General features: G+C 34.9%; 3 protein-coding genes and 1 long non-coding RNA gene across 5 annotated transcripts; 2 read left to right on the forward strand and 2 right to left on the reverse strand.

Annotated features, from left to right (window-relative positions):
- Positions 1 to 494: 494 nt before the first annotated feature.
- Positions 495 to 6,004, reverse strand: LOC143306110 (uncharacterized). Of its 2 annotated transcripts, none has more exons than XR_013063530.1 (4): positions 4,423 to 6,004; positions 4,112 to 4,339; positions 2,080 to 2,270; positions 495 to 1,798 (listed from the first exon to the last, which is right to left on the reverse strand). It is a non-coding gene; the product is annotated as an uncharacterized LOC143306110 (long non-coding RNA). The 2 variants fall into 2 exon arrangements; XR_013063531.1 differs by having other exon boundaries at positions 499 to 1,798; positions 5,287 to 6,004.
- A 619-nt stretch (positions 6,005 to 6,623) lies between these two features.
- On the forward strand, positions 6,624 to 10,139 carry LOC117600252 (uncharacterized). Its single transcript, XM_034315405.2, has one exon. It carries the CDS (start codon positions 6,624 to 6,626, stop codon positions 8,346 to 8,348), a length of 1,725 nt encoding a protein of 574 aa, XP_034171296.1. The 3' UTR covers positions 8,349 to 10,139.
- Positions 10,140 to 11,217: 1,078 nt separating this feature from the next.
- nes (lysophosphatidylcholine acyltransferase 3 protein nessy) lies at positions 11,218 to 14,064 on the forward strand. Its single transcript, XM_034315407.2, has 8 exons — positions 11,218 to 11,358; positions 12,131 to 12,238; positions 12,442 to 12,564; positions 12,659 to 12,774; positions 12,847 to 13,005; positions 13,076 to 13,312; positions 13,378 to 13,686; positions 13,792 to 14,064. Exons 1-8 carry the CDS (start codon positions 11,274 to 11,276, stop codon positions 14,062 to 14,064), a joined length of 1,410 nt encoding a protein of 469 aa, XP_034171298.2. The 5' UTR covers positions 11,218 to 11,273.
- A 1,834-nt stretch (positions 14,065 to 15,898) lies between these two features.
- On the reverse strand, positions 15,899 to 19,209 carry LOC117600258 (uncharacterized). Its single transcript, XM_034315413.2, has 3 exons — positions 19,068 to 19,209; positions 16,200 to 16,667; positions 15,899 to 16,039 (listed from the first exon to the last, which is right to left on the reverse strand). Exons 1-3 carry the CDS (start codon positions 19,080 to 19,082, stop codon positions 15,947 to 15,949), a joined length of 576 nt encoding a protein of 191 aa, XP_034171304.1. The 5' UTR covers positions 19,083 to 19,209; the 3' UTR covers positions 15,899 to 15,946.
- Positions 19,210 to 19,337: the final 128 nt, after the last annotated feature.

Genomic DNA, 19,337 nt, shown 5'->3' on the forward strand with positions numbered 1-19,337 from the left:
TAATGATCATAGGAACACCTTTCGGTTAGACGGTATCTCTGAACGTAAAGATTTTCAATTTATACTTTCATATATGCAAATGATTTATGAGTCTGGAACGATGAATAATGGATACACAAATCACCCACGATTGTTTGTACAAATATGGATTTCAATTTCAAGACAAAATTCCTGGTAATAAATATCAAGAGATTTCAGAAAAGAGATTAAACGTTCAGATAAGATTTTAGCGTATCCAGGGAATATCTTGGAAAAAAATAATAAAGAGGGGATAAAGTGCAGATATCGGATCTAATAGATCAGAGAGTTTGCAAAATGTTCGAAAGGGAAAGGGGCGGAGGGAATAGCGTATTTTGTTAAGAGAAACTCGTATTGTACGACCAGATGGATTCTTACGGATTTATTCTTGGAAATGAACAAGAATAACGTGTCTTAGGTACGCGACTCTCTCTCTTTCTTTCCCCTCCCTGATCTCTCTTGATCTCTGTCCGCCTCCCTTTTTCTTTCTCTCTTTTCCCTCTTTTTTCGTCTCTTCCCCTACCAGGATTCTTCATCAATCGTCAGATACGACTATCGCCTTCCTTTCTCTCTCCGGTTCTTTCTGAATATTCTTAGACTCGATAATAAAAAACTATAAACATGTGAAAAATAATAAAAAATCTAAATTTATCAATGGTTCATAACATGTTTTTTTATATCAACATTTCGTGTATCGCTTTCCACGAAGATTAATTAAAAACTGTTTACAGGTTGTTTTTGTGAGAGGAAAAAAAAAAATATGTAAAATGTTGGCAATGTCGAGTGCCTCTTGATCGGGGAGGGTATCAGTCTGGCAGCGGCGATCGATTGGCAGCCAAGATCGTTATAGGTGTATGGCGTAGCGTCAAATCATCGGAATTCGTGACGTTTCGACGGGAGGTCTACGGAAGTACAAACTCGTAAGCGAGAACGATGACGCGATAGCACAGACGAGATCGCACGTAAACCAGTTAAAAGGAATCCATTTTTCCGCGAGGCATGTGTGGACACAGAGAGCACATGCACTAGCGACAGATTTGAGCGTCAATCAATCTAATCTAATTTCTCCGCTCGTTTCTCCTGAACTTGACGTAATCATTCATATTAGACGCGTAATATGTTTTCTGCTGATTTTAAATCCACTCATTCTTTCTCGATGACGCCTATTAAATATCATCTCAGTTGACCTCTGATGTCAGTGTTCTTTACCTTACTTTTTATTGCATCGTGAGTTAGTTATAATTTGAATAATCTCCATTCAACCCTCGGACGACGGACCATGGAGAGAGCCCCAATTGTGATTTAATTTTGTATTTCACATTATTTTCATTTCCTAAATTTTATACCGTTCCTTTCAAAATTATTCATTTAACTTTAAATTAATATCTTTGTATATTGTTTGTAAGTTTGGGTCTCAGTTGACCCAGACTTCGTTCTTCAATGGTTAAATATGAAAAGGAACATCGAATTAGCAGAGTCATAGATTCTAATAGGTAAAAGGTTAAGGTCTCAACATATTCCAACTTCATATTGTAAATGTCAGAAGGATTGACATTTATTATGTCTAATATTTCTAAAGTAATTGCGCAGCAATTTAATCGATCGTGCAGATTTAATTGATTTTTTGCCCCGTAACCTTTGACATTGGAAAAAATTTGCTTGATCGTTTGCTTGATCATCGCCATCCGTAGAATAAATTTCTTAACGCCCCTTGACGAGTCTTCCTCGATTTCCCCTACTACGTGCAGCCGGATCACGTGCTCGCTCCCTCCAAGTTTCTCTACAAAAACAATTATAGATTCATTCAGTGGTAGCAGCGCCAGTGCTGTCTTGACACTCGTGTCGGTGACGTGGTTTCTGTTACTTTTACCATCTCTCATTTTTAAAAAAAAAAGCAGACGTCGTGCCTTTGCGAAAAGATTCAACTATTTCTTATGGAATCATCTTTTTCTCACGTTATCGTTTGAACCACACCGATTCGGAAAAACTTCCATCGCGCTTGTAATTATTTTTAGAAGTGCTACGAGCTATTTTAAACGCACGAGGTGAAAGTGGAAGTACCTTTTCGGAGAAAGTTCCGGAGGGGATTTGTTCCCAGCTGTCACCAAATTGCGAAAATATTTTGGTAAGCGACGTTCTCAGAAATTCTGCCAGCTTGATCCATCGTTTCGCATGAACTGAATATTTCCTCTTATTTTTTTCCACCTCTGAGTATTGTTCTTAAGTCGTTTGCATTCATTTCGACGATGCTTCTATGAATATTAATTAAACTCGAGTTTGCTTTTATTTTGCTCGATGATTATTCATTAAACTTTGTGCTTGTTAATCGACATTTGCTCGCGTTTCGAGACGAAAATTTATTCCTATTTGACATCGATTATGTCTTCAACGCAAAAAGCTTCCAAGTACTGGCATTGTCATAATAGCAAGAATGAATCATTTACCGACAGTTTTCTTGTTTCCCTTAATACGTTTCTTTATGGGAAACGATTCTAAATGAAACGCTAAGCATGAAATTTAGTTACAAAGAGTATTTGTTTGCTCTTCAAACTCATAAGAAAACCATAAACTTTTATGCAAATGTTATTGAAAGAAGAGTTTAGGCAAGATAAAAAACGTAATAAAACGTACATATACGAATATTTGTGATCGTTGCAAAATAAATGAATACAATATTTAAGTGATAATCTAAAAGATACAAAGAAATGACCAGAGAATATAATGAACGAAGGGTGGTAACGTTCTAAGTACTTGTAATAACAAAAGTAGAGCTTTCACGGAAGCAGGTTTATTTCCTCGAAGGCTTGTAAAATAAAATTCACGCTTATCTGTAAGAGATAAAATCCGTGTTACCACTAATTCGAGGAACCTCTTCTCATTTATACTTGCTGGAAATCTTGTCGATAACGAGGCCAGCTACAGCACCATTCAGAAACGGCGACTGTTCAATTAACTGCTGTACATAAAAATTGTGCTGTAACGATTCTACTAAATTCTGTTATACAACTTCATTTGAATGTACTTGAATATTTAATTGCCCTCCTTTTAAAAAATTCTTTTAATCGACTACGTTTATAAATACTTAAGTAGACTCGCGATTAAATCAGCCTTTTAGAGACAATAACGATGTAGAGGAAGCAGGAATTCTCAAAATCCTAATTGTAACTCTATTAATATTTTTAAGTAATTTCGACAGAAATTATATAAGTTTTAATTATTATATTAAAACGTTTGAATATTTCATTAAAAGTATGAATATTAAATCAAATTTTCCCGCGTAAGCGTTTATACGCAAGTAGTGGGTAGTCATAGATCTATATATACGGGGCCTCCTCCCCTACATCGTCATTCTTCTCGGGAAAGTCTACAGGAGAGGGCGGGTTCGTGGAAAAATCATTTTCCCCGGGAAATTCTAATTTAATCCTCAATATACTAACTCCTAAGTTCAAGGATATAATTTCTTGCGAGAAATTACACGATTATTTCGCGCAAGGAACAAGATTTTTGAAAGGACCCGTAACCGAAAGACCGTAAAAGCATCGATGAAGTTGACCAGTAAAATTAGCATTCGCTACGACGAACTGTATTTCGCCTGGCGCACAGGTCATCAGCCCAGTTCGTCGTTTTCCAAGAAGACGAATTTCTAGCCAGACCCCTCGATATGGGTAGACCCCCAACCCTTCTCTCAATTTATGATGCTTTCGAACCACTTTATGACTTCGACCATGCATCGTAAAACCTCGTTCGTTGCTTTTTCTTCACCGAATTTATGCACTCCTCCGTTCATCTACGGGCCTTATAAAATCTTTGATCGTTTATACCTTCATTTTATTCATTTACTTGCTTTCCTTCCATAATTTTTTTTCTCTCTATTTAACGATCCTTTTAGAAGCGTCTATAACATCCTGTTTTATTTTTTCTACTCAGTTAATTTTTCAAAATCAAATTAGCCTTGAATTGTTTGTTTCTTCAACCGTTTTACTACCACTTTGCATATTTTTAAAAAAACTTATAAGACACGTTATATGATTTCTTCCTTTGATAAACTCGTAAATTTTATATTATTGAGAAATTATTTTAAAAAAAGATATACCTTCCAACATTTTTTTTTTTTTTTTTTTTCCTAATTCTGTACGCTTCCAACGGGGTCTTGTTCTGTTTCCTCAAATAAAATTACGACGTCCAATTCTGCGAAGTCCTCTTTGCTCGAAAAAAGATTTTTTTTTCTCTTTCTCGCTCCTCTTGCCGTTTCCACTCCCCTCGACATTCCAACGTCAGGAGAGAACAGATGGTTGAGGAAGGATAAAGACAGAAGACAAGGCTGAAAAATAATAAAAAAATTAATTAATCTCGAAGGAATAAAACGAGTAGAATTTGCATATATTCAGTCCAAAGTATACAAACTGCGTGTAAACAAGATTTTATTTTTAAATTCTTCAGCTTCTCGGAATTTATTATCCCTAATTGTCATTGAAAATTTTATATTTCAGTACCGTGTAACATCGATATCGCGTACATGTCACCAATTGACGACTATTATTTCAGAGAAGACTCGATAACAAAGATGGCTTGCGTCATAAAACGAAACAATTTATTATTTGATTACTCTTCGTGTTTCTATTTGACGATACTCGGTAATTTGTAACCATGAAGGAAATATTTAATCTCTATAAATTTAGTGCTGTTCCCGTTCGAGATAACGAAGACAATCGTTTTCAATTTCCCGGGAAGGTGAACGGGGCTTACGCACCGAGTAAAATTCTTTTTTAAGTTAACCTTGCCCGTCTTCGTTTCGCGGTAATTTTTATCTATGGCTAACGAGAATTGGAAGGTTGCGAGTACATCGAGGATCTTTTGGTGGAAACGATTATAGGGTTCCGTATAATACCAATTCGTCGATGACGCGATGTGAAATCGTTTCTCGAAATCGGCACTGGCAATCGTTCCTTTTATTCGGGACGATGTACGTTTATTGTAACTGCAGTTTTCTGAATCGTAACACGACAATTCATTGGAACACGTATTGCGTTACGCGGGAACGATCGATTCTCTCTTTTTTTTCTTTTTTTTTTTTTTGCCACAAGTGTTTACACAGTTCAGAAAAATATGCCAAAAAAAAAAAAGAATTCTAAACTGTTGAGTAACTAACAATTATTATTACTAGTATAATATTCGTAATTTTATTAACAAACAAGTTCGAATGTTTGCCGTTGAAACTTGAATCAATAATAAGGTGGCGTGCGTTTTTATTATCATTAAATTACATACGTGAGTTTTATCTCTCGCGTGTACTGAGCAAATATTTGGAAAAAGCTCTGATTGTGATTAATATATAGTGAAACGAACGAGTGTAGTCGTGGTGGGGGTTGTGAGTTTAGTTGCAAGTCCGAGAGGTGGGAGAAAAGAGATAGAAACGGTGGGGTGTTAGAGAGGACAAGAACAACTTCTAAATGGGGGCTTGGCCTTCTAACGTTGCGACACGTTCGTGGAAAAGCGGCTCTGCGCCGCTTTACTAACACTCGGACATCTCTCTGCCACGTGGCCCATTAAAACACAATGGAAAAAGAAGGCAGCTGTGGTACGCGCGAACGATGTCGAAAGATGCGTCTCTATTCCTGTCGAGATTCACGGGAAAATGCAACACCTGGTCTTAAAACGCCCCTATGAATTGTCATTCGACACATTCAACTTTACCATTAGAAATGCTATAGATTTGTTTAAACCACTAGATCGAGATACTGGCAAGGTTAATGGACTCTTGTGTCAATGAATAACGATCATGTGACATTCATGAGAAATGCACTTCTCTTTAATAAATTCTTTTTCTAACCTTTACAAGAATCTTGTTACATTATATGGTGTTTCGTAACGCTATGTTACACGAGTACGTCGGTTATTGAAACGGTAGAGGAAGCGGTTATGAACATCTGTTGCATTTTTCATATTTGCAGAATTTTTATTTAACAGAAATTGAACGATTGGGTATTTCACGGGTTTTAAAAAGATACCGATTAATCACTTTTGAAGAATCTTTGATTCTATTGGAATTTCTTTGTTTGCTGTGTAACGCATATTTATTTTGTTCTTTTTAATCTGTTAAATCAACCTTGCAAGAGCACGAATTGAACACGATACACATCGTTCTTAGAATCAGAAGCGGTTGCATAAAGCGTGCAATTATTTAAGTCGACGGTGATATTAAGAGGAATTAATAAAATTATAAAAGGAATAAGAGGAAAATCGAGGAAAAAATAACTTTCCTTTTAGAATGAAAGAAAATAATAGGATCCTTGATGCAGAAAGCAGAATTATATAGAGCTGTTAGTATTTTTAGTTGAAACGAGAGTTTCATGGAAAATGGCTTACGCAATGCGGTCAATTACGTAAATTATGCCAGTCATTTATAAATAATCACATATAACGAGTAATTGAAATAAGAATCCTTCTATAATTTTATTCAAAAAACCGAGTAACCTGCTAGAAACATCCGCAATATTAATTTAAAAAATAATCATACACGCATGTGTATTATTATTAATTTTCTATTTTCTGCTTCCAGGTACGGGACAACGGGTTATGTTGAATACAAAGAATCTCTACACAAAATGTTGACAGTTATGTGTCCAAACTGTCGTCACCGATTTCCAGCACCAGGTTGTTGCGAACTTGAAAACATGGACAGAGATAATGCCTTAATTCATCCAGCAACCTGTTACTATGGTGGCCTGCTAGTTCCTAAAGGCTACACAAGCGGTGGTGGTTGTTTTATAAATGCACCAACTATCATCCATAGTCAACCTATTATTAACTCTTTTAACTATCCATCAAAGACTGTTGATTTGGAGAAGCCGAGAATCGAAAAACAGAAAGACAGCATTCATCAGGCGTCTAGAAGAGATGCACAGATACTTGGATTTTCGTTAATCAACGAAGAGATTGATAAGAACGAAGAGGATTCTGGATATCAGATAGCCACGAGTTGCGACTTGACCGGAGGAAACGTAACGATAACAACTCCAAGTATACAGTCCGGAGGTTGTTTGATTCAGAGTACAGATTCTGGGATCCATATGCAAATACCGCGTATGGAAATCCGTCCAAAATTGTCTGGTGGTGGATGCTTTGTACAAAAGACATTGTCGACTGAAAATCACGAGACTTCGATCATACTTCCAGAACAAAAGAGTCAGCAACAGAATGGTAATTGCAACGAAAGGATGTTCTTGCTACCCCCAAGCGGGTGTCAAGAACTACCAGGAACTAGAAGAAACATTCTACCGCAAAAGGCGGAAGAAAAGCCGTCGATAGGAAATCTAAACGAAGGAAATAGCGAGGAGAAGTCGCCTTTCTCGAATTTCCAAGTAACCGGTGTGCCGGTGATGCACTTTCAGCAGCCTAAAAATTCCAAGAAAAGTGAACAAGAATCAGGACAAGGAGGAAATTGCAATTGCTGTTGTAACAACGTTCAGAATGTTTATCACGTTAAATCGAAGAGTCCGCCAGCTTCTGAAAATCATAATTCCATGGTCCTGGATTCGAATTCGCTTCAAATCCAAGTGAATGCAACTGTACAGCTGCCTGCAAGTCTGGGACAGTGTACAGTGAACATAACTGCAACTACGACAAGTTCCCCAAACTCTTTATCGAATACAACATCAAAAACTAGAAACAATTTTAACGGCGGCGGTTTGGTGCAAGAAAACGAAGCTCGGAATAATCAAGAAAACTTTGAGGAAAGAAGAGACAGGACTCCGACCACGCCTGTGTCGTGGTTGATGCCGTGTCCATGGAGTTTTGATAGTTACATGATGGATAGAAACGCGGCTAAACTCTGTGAAGTTAAAAGACTTTTACAAATTTGTGGTTGGTACCACGAAGGCCTTAGTTGGCAGCAAAGTGAAAATTTATTAAAAAATGCCCCGGTTGGCCGATGGTTGATGAGGGACAGCTCAGACAGTAGATACATGTTCGCTGTGTCTGTACAGACTGCTAGAGGACCCACCTCTGTTAGAGTTCATTATTTTTTGGGACAATTTCGATTAGACGCCGAACCTAGACTTGCTTTCGCGATCCCGCTCTTTGATTGTCCGATAAAAATGTTAGAATATTACGTAGAATATTCGAAAAGCGTTGACGAGCATAGAAAAGAAGTCTGGGTAGATTACAGCGGACAGCTTTATAGTGAAATTTATTTGACGAAACCATTGGTCAAGGAGGTCATGTCTCTTAGTCATTTGGCCAGATTAGTTGTTAATAGGTGTAAGCTACCAACTGATCACTTGCCACCATTAATTAAAAATTATCTTGCAGAATATCCTTACAGTCTTTGAAAAATGATATTCATTATTTTCTGATTTCTGGATTTATTAGTTTATTTCGAATCATTAGCAAAATGGAACTGATAAAATACTTTGATAGAAATATTTCAATTGACATGAAAGCATATTTTAATTTCGTAAAAATTCATAATTTCTGTCAATCTAGAAAATCAGAAACGCCCAAGAATCTTTATTTTTATACGTTTAAAAATAATTTCTATCCGTACGCATATTTATAGTAAAATGTACAGTCTAAATGTAAACCTACACTTTCGTATGATTAATTATCAACTAAAAGTGACTCTTGAGACTTAATTATTTAAAAAATACGTAAATTTTAATTGTGATGACCAGATTTTGAAAGTTAAACGAAAGTGTACGTGTGTGTGCCTTTTTTATAGTCAACAAAGCATAATATTACAAGATTAATTATTTGACCGAGTTTCTGTTTTACATTAAAGAGTTTCTCGAACAGGGTACCATTTACATACCTTGTTTCGATCAATCAAAATTTTTCCTTTTTATTAATAACTTACGAAATTCCTCGTTTTAGTGTTTCTTGACTAAACAGATAGACCAGGCAAACAAGGTAATTCCATTATAGAATTATAATCAAAATTACAAATGAAAAGTATTTCAATTTCTTATAGAACTCGGTCGGTTCTGATATTCTTGAGCAATGATCGGCAATCTGTAACGCATAAAATTGCGAATTATTGCTCCGAACATAAAATTCTTTAAGAATAGTAAAAATGATATTAAATCGGCTTCAATAAAGAAATCGTAAGGCAGTATTAGAATCTAAAGCGTTGACTTGACTCTTCGTTTTCCGATAAAAACTAGTATGTATTAGAATTGTGGACTAGTAAACTTTAAGTATAGTTTCTTACAAGGTACATAAAAACTTTCTATAATTTATAAAGTGCCTGCTGATATCATATGAGTTAAAATTTTGTAAAAATATTTAGTGACCATTGTGTTGCGTGTGTTTCATATAATTACTTCAAAATAAATACTTAGTATGTATTAGGAAAATGAAGTGACTCTTCAGATACATACGTCTGATTGTAATCGTATTGTGTGCGTACAATAAACAAATTAATTAACTCGAAACGAAGAGTTGAAAGTCTAGAACGGAATCAAACGTTAAATCAATTTAATTCTTGTTTATCAGCCAGTTGATTCAAATATACGCGTAACTACGTGATAGGTGACTTTAGATTTATGTATGCGTGTACAAGAAGTGTATAATGTTGCGCGAAACTACGACCGATGTATTTTTCTAAAGAAGAATCGGCGGCCTTTTCAAAGCAACCACCATTTTTCTAAAGTCGAATCCTATCTTCTTATACATAGAATGTATCGGAAACTGTGCCTCTAAGTAATTCGACTGCATTTTTCTGTAAAGATAACCGCTTTCTCGACCGGAGTATCCCGTATAAATTAATATAGGATTTTTTGTTTATTGTCTCTATATTAGAGACGACCTCTGGAACTATCGATGTACGTACCTACTCTTCGTATTCCTTTAAACCCTTCGACCCAATACTGCTCTTATAACCGACAGAAATTTCGTTCAAACATAATATTTATAAATTATTGATTTAAGTTATGATTTTCATAATAAGCTTAAGCTTCGTAAGCTTCGAAACTTCTAATTTATGTTGTAAATCAAAATCTGTATGTCGGTGCAGTGTACAGCAGCGAGAAGAGAACATGTAATATGAGAGGGATTACTTCTTTTATAATGATTGTAATTTACACTTACTTTGATATGCCATAGTAAACTGTGCAGTTACTAGTGTGTAACTTAAAATCCTTTTCTAGTAGGCTTCATTTAGGTATTATTATTGTACGATTTTTGTGTTAAATTGTAGTTGGATTGCGAAGGGTTTGTTAATTTCCGGTTCTAAAAATCGAAAGAAAAGTATGTTAGTTGTTGGAAACTGCCAGTCAGTGAATCCTACGATATGTTTCATATTGCGATTATAACAATGTATAGTGTGACACGAGTTAAGTTATTAAATAATTATTTATTACCAAGAAATGTTGATGGAATCTTTTTCCTATTTTTTAACTGTACCTCATTTTATTAACTAATACAAACAGTTCTTCAATTTTAAACGATTCTAAATTCAGATTTAATTAAAATTGTAGTACGTTCTTTGTGATTCTCCGCTTTATAGCCAAGTTTTCTTAAAAAAAAGGTAATTTCGTTATTAGCATGTTAACATCCTAACCGCCATGTTAGTCGAGTGACTGACTTATCGTTCAGCTTGCTTTAATTATTTTATATAAAGATCCTCTTTAGCTAAAATGCACATCTAGTACAGTACTTGATGTTTTAAAAATTTTTTAATTGATAACTGCAGTAGATTCGGAGAAAAAGGTACAAAGTTGGCTCATTTTCCCTACTCCCCTGAAAGAAGATAATAATGTTAAGCATTACAAGTATTTGCAATTACGCAGTTAATTCTAATTTTATTATAATAAAATTTGTTTTTAGGTGTTCCTAAACTTACCATAACTTTGATTGTTTCGAATCGTTCCAATTTATTTCAGTAAACTGTATAGTCACTCACTGCACGGTCAATCTGTAACAGGAGAAGTCTGTTTAAATATGTGATTTTGTTTTTACGATTTATCCAAGGACTTTTTGCTTTTAATGAATATTGAGTTCAGCGATTTTTAGAACACTTTCTTCATCGGATGCGTTGTTGCGTTACGCAAAGTTGTTATTGTCATTTCCTTTCCCATCGCGATTTTAATATCAGTATACTGATAACCTCGGTGATGGGTGATGGTATCGTTTCGATAAATTGCAGATATTTTGATTAAAAGAAACCTGAGAAAAAGGAAGTTTAATGGAAACGTTATAGGAATAATACGAGAAATTTAAGGAATAAAATAGGGGACCAACTTTAGAAAGGATCAGCAATGTCGAGCAGTATGTTATCGAGCTTCTCGGAAACCTTAAATGCATCCGAGGCCGCACTTCGTCTTCTTATCTCCATTTTACTTGGTAATTGATGTGTTTTAACAAGACATTGTTTCCTTTCGTTTTACAGGTTCTACAAGTTTTATTCAACATTTATGATCAGTATATTAACCTATAACCTTATTTTATTTGCTTTTGCATAATCAGTGATTATATAACCAACCTTTGAATTATTTATTATGTGTATTCAACTTCTTTGTATATTCATAGTTATATCAAATTGAATTTTGGGAACTTTACGATTCAAAATAGAATTGGACATAGCCTTACAATGTTTCAGAAAAGGTTAGGGATTTCATCATTGCGCATGTGCAAACAATATCTTTATCATAATGAATATAAATCTCTTTCGAAAGTATTAAAGTCATTATTTAAATAGTTCTGAAACATTATTATTTTAACGGTTTGACAGAACAGAAAGTGTCACAGAAATGATAATGGTTGCAGAAATAATTACAAAGAACATGCGTTGCTCATTTTACTTAATAATGTTGTGTTTACCTTGATCTAAGTTATGTACCTATATCTACAACTTTATTTATGATTTTTTGAAATGACATACATATTCACGTTTGCAATGGTAATTGCATAATGTGTTCTTAGAACTCTATTTCTCTGAAAATTTTGTTAAATATTACAGCTAGAATAAATATATTAGATCTAGAATAAAATATGTTATTACTGATTGTACGAAATTTAAAAGATTAATATTTAAATTATGAAATTTGTGAATCGACAATTATTTTTAATATTTCAGCGGAATACAATAGTATCATAATTGTAATTGAATTTTCAGGATTACCTATTGCCCTTTTTCACAGATATACTTTATATGGAAAAAGTCCGATTCTTCAACATTTATTTTTCTCAATCTCTGGCATTTTGATCTGCTACTGGAATTACGGTAATTAAATTTTATATGCTAATTGATACCGAGAATAACATACGATGTTTTTTACTCTGTCGCATCGAAAAAACGAATTAAAATAATTGCATTCACGTTGTTTAATTATACGTTGTCTGTCGTTCTTCTTTCTATCAAGCGACTTTAATTACAAATTATGAATTTCTACGGAAAAATTAATCAAATGTAAACAATACTTTCAGAACACAATACATTTCACTCAGCAGCAACATTATGTATCACTTACCTCATCTTGAAACTTTTTGGTGGTACTTCTTTATCGGTTCTCACTACTTTCGTCTTCAATATGTCATATCTTCTATACGGTATAAAACAATTATTATACAATTTGTATTATATTTTAAGACCGAGCAAAGTTCATGAATAATTATCCATACATTTTTTTTTTATTCTTCGCAGGATATTACACGACAAGTACAGATGATTATGATATTAAATGGACTATGCCGCAATGTGTATTAACATTACGATTAATTGGTCTAGCGTTCAACATACTTGACGGTAAAAAATCGGAAGTACGTACAAAGAAGTACGAATGTGAGAAACATAAATTTCCTCTTTTTCGTATAATGAAATTATCTTTCCAGGAAAAGCTATCTGCAGTGCAGAAACAGGTGGCCTTGAAAGAACAACCTACATTTTTGGAGGTTGCAGCATTTACGTATTTTCCGGGGTCGTTTCTGGTCGGTCCACAGTTTAGTATGAAAAGGTACTTAGACTTCGTGAATGGTCGACTCATTGATGATGTAAGTTGCCCTAAAAATGTTAATCGAACTTTTGTCTTAAAACAAAACAACTGATGTTTTATATTTACAGAGCGTTAAAAAGGATGAAATTAAATTACCGGATTGCGTGACACCTGGTATTACTCGAATACTGATCGGATTTATTTACGTGATAATGTTCCAGTTAGGAACTCTATATATTCCGAATCAATATTTGTTAAGTACAGAGTTTCTGAAACACAACTTCCTGAAACGTCTACTTATGATTGGCTTCTGGGGCCACGTTAATCTCTATAAATACGTTTTCTGTTGGTTGTTCAGTGAGGGGGTAAGAATTTTAAATCAGTCGAACAAGTTGTTTCGAAAATATTCATAAATAAGCTATTATTTTAGGTTTGCACAACTTTCGGACTGACTTACAATGGAAGAGATAAGAAAAATCAACCTGTTTGGAATGGTTGTGAAAATATTCAATTGTTGACTTTTGAAACAGCAACCAGATTTAATTATTTGATTTTATCATTCAATATAAATACTAACCATTGGTGCGCGGAGTATATTTACAAGAGGCTGAAATTTTTGGGGTCGAAATTGTATAGTCAATTCGCAACGTTACTCTTCCTCGCCGTATGGCATGGATTCCATTCGGGATACTATGTGTGTTTCTTCATGGAATTTATTATCATGTATGCTGAAAGAGACGTAAGTATACATTTGTGAGAAGTACCTTATCAGTAAAAATATTTTGTTGAATGACTTACTTGATAAATCAATTAACTATCATATAAAAATTTTTAATTCTTTCAGTTAACTCAGATATTAGAGAGAAACGAAAAGGTACAAAATTTGGTGAAAAGTCATCCCGAAATTCGGATCGCCTTTGCAATTTTTACGTTTATCTATACGTCTATGTTCATGGGCTACAGTCTTGTTCCTTTCATTCTTTTATCGTATACTCGTTATCACCAGGTATACTCTTCTATTTATTACAGTGGTCACATTATCTACCTATCTTATCCTTTCGTTTCTATACTACTTAAGAAATTCCTTATCAAAAGGAAACCAAAAAAGCTCGAATAATACCTAACAAGTTTTTAAGAAATATTATCGAACAATATGGCTCTTTAAATATTGAAACGATAAAAAAGTTTGTAAGTGGGCAAAAATTGCTTACAAACTATCTATTTTTAAAAAGTGAAAAATACAATATTAGATTATAGGATAGATTTGTTGAAAGAGAGAGAAGCTTGTCATCTACGTACAAGTAGGAGAATATTTTCTTATTAGGTCTTGCCATCAAAAAGTATTGCCTCGATTGTTTTCTTTTATAAGACATATTTGTGATTTGACATCGCATGCTTTTTAAAATTGATGGTAGACGTTTACTGTTAACCAGGGAAGACTATAATGCATGTTCTTTGTAATTTGTTCGTGATTGATACATACTTAAATTAATCGCACACAACGTTAACAATTAGAGACGTTGTCTTAGTTGCTCGAATTTAGGGAAAATATCACTTTCTTTAAATAAGATGTAAAATTAATTTTTAATTGCTCATAGAGTAATTGAGAGAATTTTCAGAGCTTTCTTCTTGTCGGAAGAATTTCTGGGAGAAAATTTTTTTCTATGAAAAGGTGCTCAGGATTTTTTTTAGATGTAATGTAGACAGTGAATATTTTCCCAAAGTATTTTTTAGTGATTTTAGGGAGTTAAATGATCACATTATAGAAATACGATAGCGGCTGTGCAAACTAGTCAAAGGAAGAATCGTGATTTGAAAAATTTTAGCAAAATTTGTAAAACAAAGTTTTTTCTTCGAATAAATGATAGTCATCGTTTCACATGTTTGTAATTACACCGCTGCGCAAGATATTCGATTAGAATTGTTCGAATATTTAATGAAAATATCTATTTTTTGTACAATTTTCTTTAAACGTATTTACAGATTTAACAGCATTTATAAAGTGATTAACTTAGAATCGAGTCATTTGTTGATTTGAAAGTAAATATATTATTCAATTCTCTTTGTTAGAATTGAATCGTGTAAGCTCAAATTTGACTATAAGCGAGATGGGAAAAGATAATGTATGAATGAATGGATGATAAAGAGTCTTATTACATTGATTCCTTTTAGGGGATCTAGCGCAAAAGGGAATATACCTTTAGTGAATGGTGCGCAAAATATTTTTCACAATTTTCTTTGTACTAAACACGTTACTACGCTAACTATAATATAGTTTAAATAATTTTGTAGTATAAAGGCGAGACGTACATATCGAGGGTTTCCCTCCTAACATGGTAACGGTAATTTTTATTTGTGTTATTGCAAAATTATTTTCGAATATACTTGTACTCTAACAGGGGTGTGCTTTTGTGTTACTTCAACCCCTTGTGATTTACTTTTGTGTTAAGTAAGCTAATCCTTTAGCGAAACTAGAAGAGAAAATAAATAAGGATAAAATTTTACAAAAGTACAAATAGTTTTATTAAAAAATACATACGTCTATTATAATTATTTTCATTTACGCTAATAAAAAAATATATCGAACATCACTTTACTACATTTGGTAATCCTTTGTAGATATCAGTATTCTAAAAAAGATCAATATTGTTATTGAAGACATGTTTGATTAACCAATCCTTCTTCATTTTTAGTAGTATTTAAATAACCGGTAGAATCATTCGAATATCTAACATATTTTTGAAAAATTATTGAAGTTAATTAACCCCAATAAATGTCTTCGGTAAATGTTCTAAGAATTTACGACGATAAATAGTCAGAGTGTTTAAGTCTAATAATATCCTACAAAAAATCTGTAATAGTAATCTGTATTACGTACAGATCGGTCTGCAAAATCTCGTAGATGTACAATTTTCCCAAATGATATCTCTTTAATCAGAGATTTACCTGTATTCGAGTATTTCATTGCCAGTAAACATTCTCACGTGCGATGAAAGCGTTTAATAAGGTCCACCAGAGCTGGACGGTGGTGCGCCATAATTATCCGACGGGGGTGATTGCGGAGGACCGTATTCAGCGCTCTGTGCTTCTTTCTAAACGATAAAGAAGCAATAGCATTAAGTACTTTGTTTGTTAAACTTTGAATTCTTAATCACCTGTTATTGTACTTGTAAAAAAGAAAAACATGTGTTTTAGTAGCCTCCTTCATTGGAGAGGAATAAAGTTATTTTATCTACCCAACATTCGTATTACCTGTGTCTTGTATCTAATGAAATAAACTTCCGGTTTGCTTGGTTGCGTGGGTGCTTGAGTGGGTAGCACCAGCTCCGGTGCTTCTTCTGGTTTCTTCACCAACACGTAGATCAACGTCTTTTCTTCGTCCTGAGGTGGTAGCGGCGGAAGAGCCGGGGCGGTTGGCGTCGGTGGAGTCGGTGCCTTTATGAATACGATTTTGTAATGTTTTTGTGGAGGCGCCGCGGGTGGTATGTATTTCGGTGGCTTGTATTCCGGCGCTTCTGGAGGCGGCACGTGAACATACACGTGTTTATGGACGACGGGCTGTTGTTGCGGTGGGCCATAACGATCCGGAAGAGAGGGTGGACCGTAGCTACCGGATCCACTTGAAAGACTAGCGCCGCTCGATGGAGGGAAATACGAGCTTGGCGGTTCCGGTGCTGGTTTCGAGTACACCGTTGTAGAGGCTACTAACAGTAGCGTGGTCTGAAACGGTTTCCAATTAAACTGTCATTAATTACATCGATTTTATCGAGAATATTGACGCCCGACAGGGAGAGGAACATCACCGCTTGACATCCAACAAATTCGATGTCTAAATTTAACCGAACATTACATTAAATAATCGAACGAAACATCCGACTTAGTAATTTAATGAGATTTGCAAATACGTAGAGACGATATTTTGCATGAATTATATTGCTGTTGAATATAAATGTGTGAGGTATTAAATCAATTTGTCTAAAGACTTTTGAATATCAAAAATTGATTTGTTTCGAATTAATTCGAAGATTTAAATTCACTTTTCACACTAGTAGAACGAGGTGTACTTACATAGTTTAATTAATGGAAATGAATTCAGCAGGGAGAACGAGTAACTCTAGCAGTTACGGTCGGTTAACTTTTAAGAAATTTCGATGATTAATTTCAGATACTCGTTACCACAAATTTATTGTTCTTTTGTTTTCACGATTTGCATTAGAATTAATTTCTCTTTAAAAGCGATCCTCCTTTCCGTGAAAACGACGGATAATACAACTGGTACGGACAAAGGCAATGCAATTAAGATGTCGCGGTAATTATTTCCACTGATTAGATCTGCAAAACTAACCAGTTCCTTTTACTTTTACTTTCGGCTTCTGACTTTCCCTGTTTCGAATTTCCTCGCTTTGTGTTCCTTTTTTTTTCTCTGTATACCGCAGAATCCCCCTGGGAACTTTTAATTATCCATTTATTGGTCGATCGAAGAATTAATTTGATTGTAACTTTCATGAAAGTTCTATGTGAAACTTTCGTAACGATTGAAATAAAGAAATTAGCAAATTAATACGCGCCTAATGATGTGGCATCAGTCAAGTCAACAAGTTATTGTATAATTAATCCGTTAAAACTTATGCTTCCACACGATACGAAGTACTCTAAAGCCGGTATTGCAATCTTTTTTTCACAGATTTTTACAGGAAGTAATGATAGGAGTAATCACCGTGTCAAAGAAGATTATAAAACGGTCGTTGAACAGCGAAACTTCCTGAAAGGTGCGCGGACCGGCTAGAGGGTCCCATCAAGATCGACCACGGGTGGAGGCGTAATTTCTTGAAAATTGATCGCGTACCATGACTAGAGGAGAACAATTGCGTAAGCGTAACGATTTAACGTGGTAGAAAATTGGTTGCGAAACGATCGCGAGTCCACGTTCGTTGCATTTCTAGTACATGTGCAGACATTACTCATGGGTGTACTTGGTCGCGTGCACACGGAATACGCGATCGACTTTCTTCGTGAAAACAATTTGGTCACTTTCGAATAACCATCTCGTTTTATTTCGTACTCCTTCTACAGTGGACTAAACGCCATGAAGAATGGTAATCGAATTATCAAATGTACAAATTAATTCGTTGTCTTTGACACTTCAAAAATGAATTCTCAATGGAAAACAAAGAAGAAAATGCACATAATTAATTTGTGTAACCATATAAAATATAAAATTACATTTTACGTTATCTGTTCATCGGATATAGATTAAGAACACATAGTAACCGGCACGATTTTCTGGAATAAATTTCTTTTAGCATTACAGATAAACTCTCGGCAGATTCAGAGCGTAAAATGTAGTTTTGCTGACGATGAGTGAGCATTACAAAATTGGAAATAAGCGTTACAAACGTGGAGAGCAAATGTGAGATATTTCGGGGCGTTGATAAACGGAGATCGAGTCACGAGAACCCGTTACCCTATTAAAGATTCCGTAAAAATAATGCATTCTCGATTGTATGTTGCAAGTGAGCCGGTCAGAAATTACCCAAATTTAACCGAGTACTTTCACTGTATCCACTGTATTCCATGTCGTTACGTGCCATTCTCACGTATCTCGATACGATCCCTAAATTCCCAGTTTTTTTTATGGGAGAAAGTTTCACAGGAACCGTTCGATCGATTGAAATCAATCGTATCAAGATGATTTTTAACCCGGATAATTATATACACGGATAGGTACACTCGCGATCAAATCAGACTTCCCTAGGATAAATGGCGATATAAGAGAAGCAGGAATTAATTATTAATTGATAAGTATTATAAAATTTAATATACAACTGAGAAATATGAACAATAAATAAATATAAAGGGACCATGTCCCAACATTCTCCCCGGGGATGCTTATGGATGAGGGTGGAAACTGGGGACATCAACATTCTTCCTGAGGAAGACTGTATCATGTTGAAGAATCGTTTAATTAAAAATTAATTCAACACCGGTGTCTCTCAGAAATAAGGGTTCACGAAGGAAATACAATTTCCACCCAGAAACAAAGGCACCAAACGTTCAGGTGGCAAGGAAACGAATAATGATACGGAATGACAGCGATGAGGAAGGGTTCGTAGAACTCACCAGGTAGACCAACATCGTCGAATTTCGAGGTAATCGAGAGGGTACGAGGCCGAAAGGTAGACGTCGCAAGGAGAACGTCTTTCACCGGCGATCTTTCACAGTTGTGTCGGCTGGATCGACACATTCGGACTTTTATACGAGCTGAAAGAGGGGAAAAGGAACATCCTCGATCCTCTTCCTTCCCTCGTTCGATCATCGATCGGTCGATCTTCTTTCATGCGGCTACGTAACCCTGATCTTATTACGATCAACATCCCCGCTTTTCTTCTC

Source organism: Osmia lignaria, chromosome 15, assembly GCF_051020975.1.
Source record: "Osmia lignaria lignaria isolate PbOS001 chromosome 15, iyOsmLign1, whole genome shotgun sequence".
Taxonomy (NCBI): domain Eukaryota; kingdom Metazoa; phylum Arthropoda; class Insecta; order Hymenoptera; family Megachilidae; genus Osmia; species Osmia lignaria.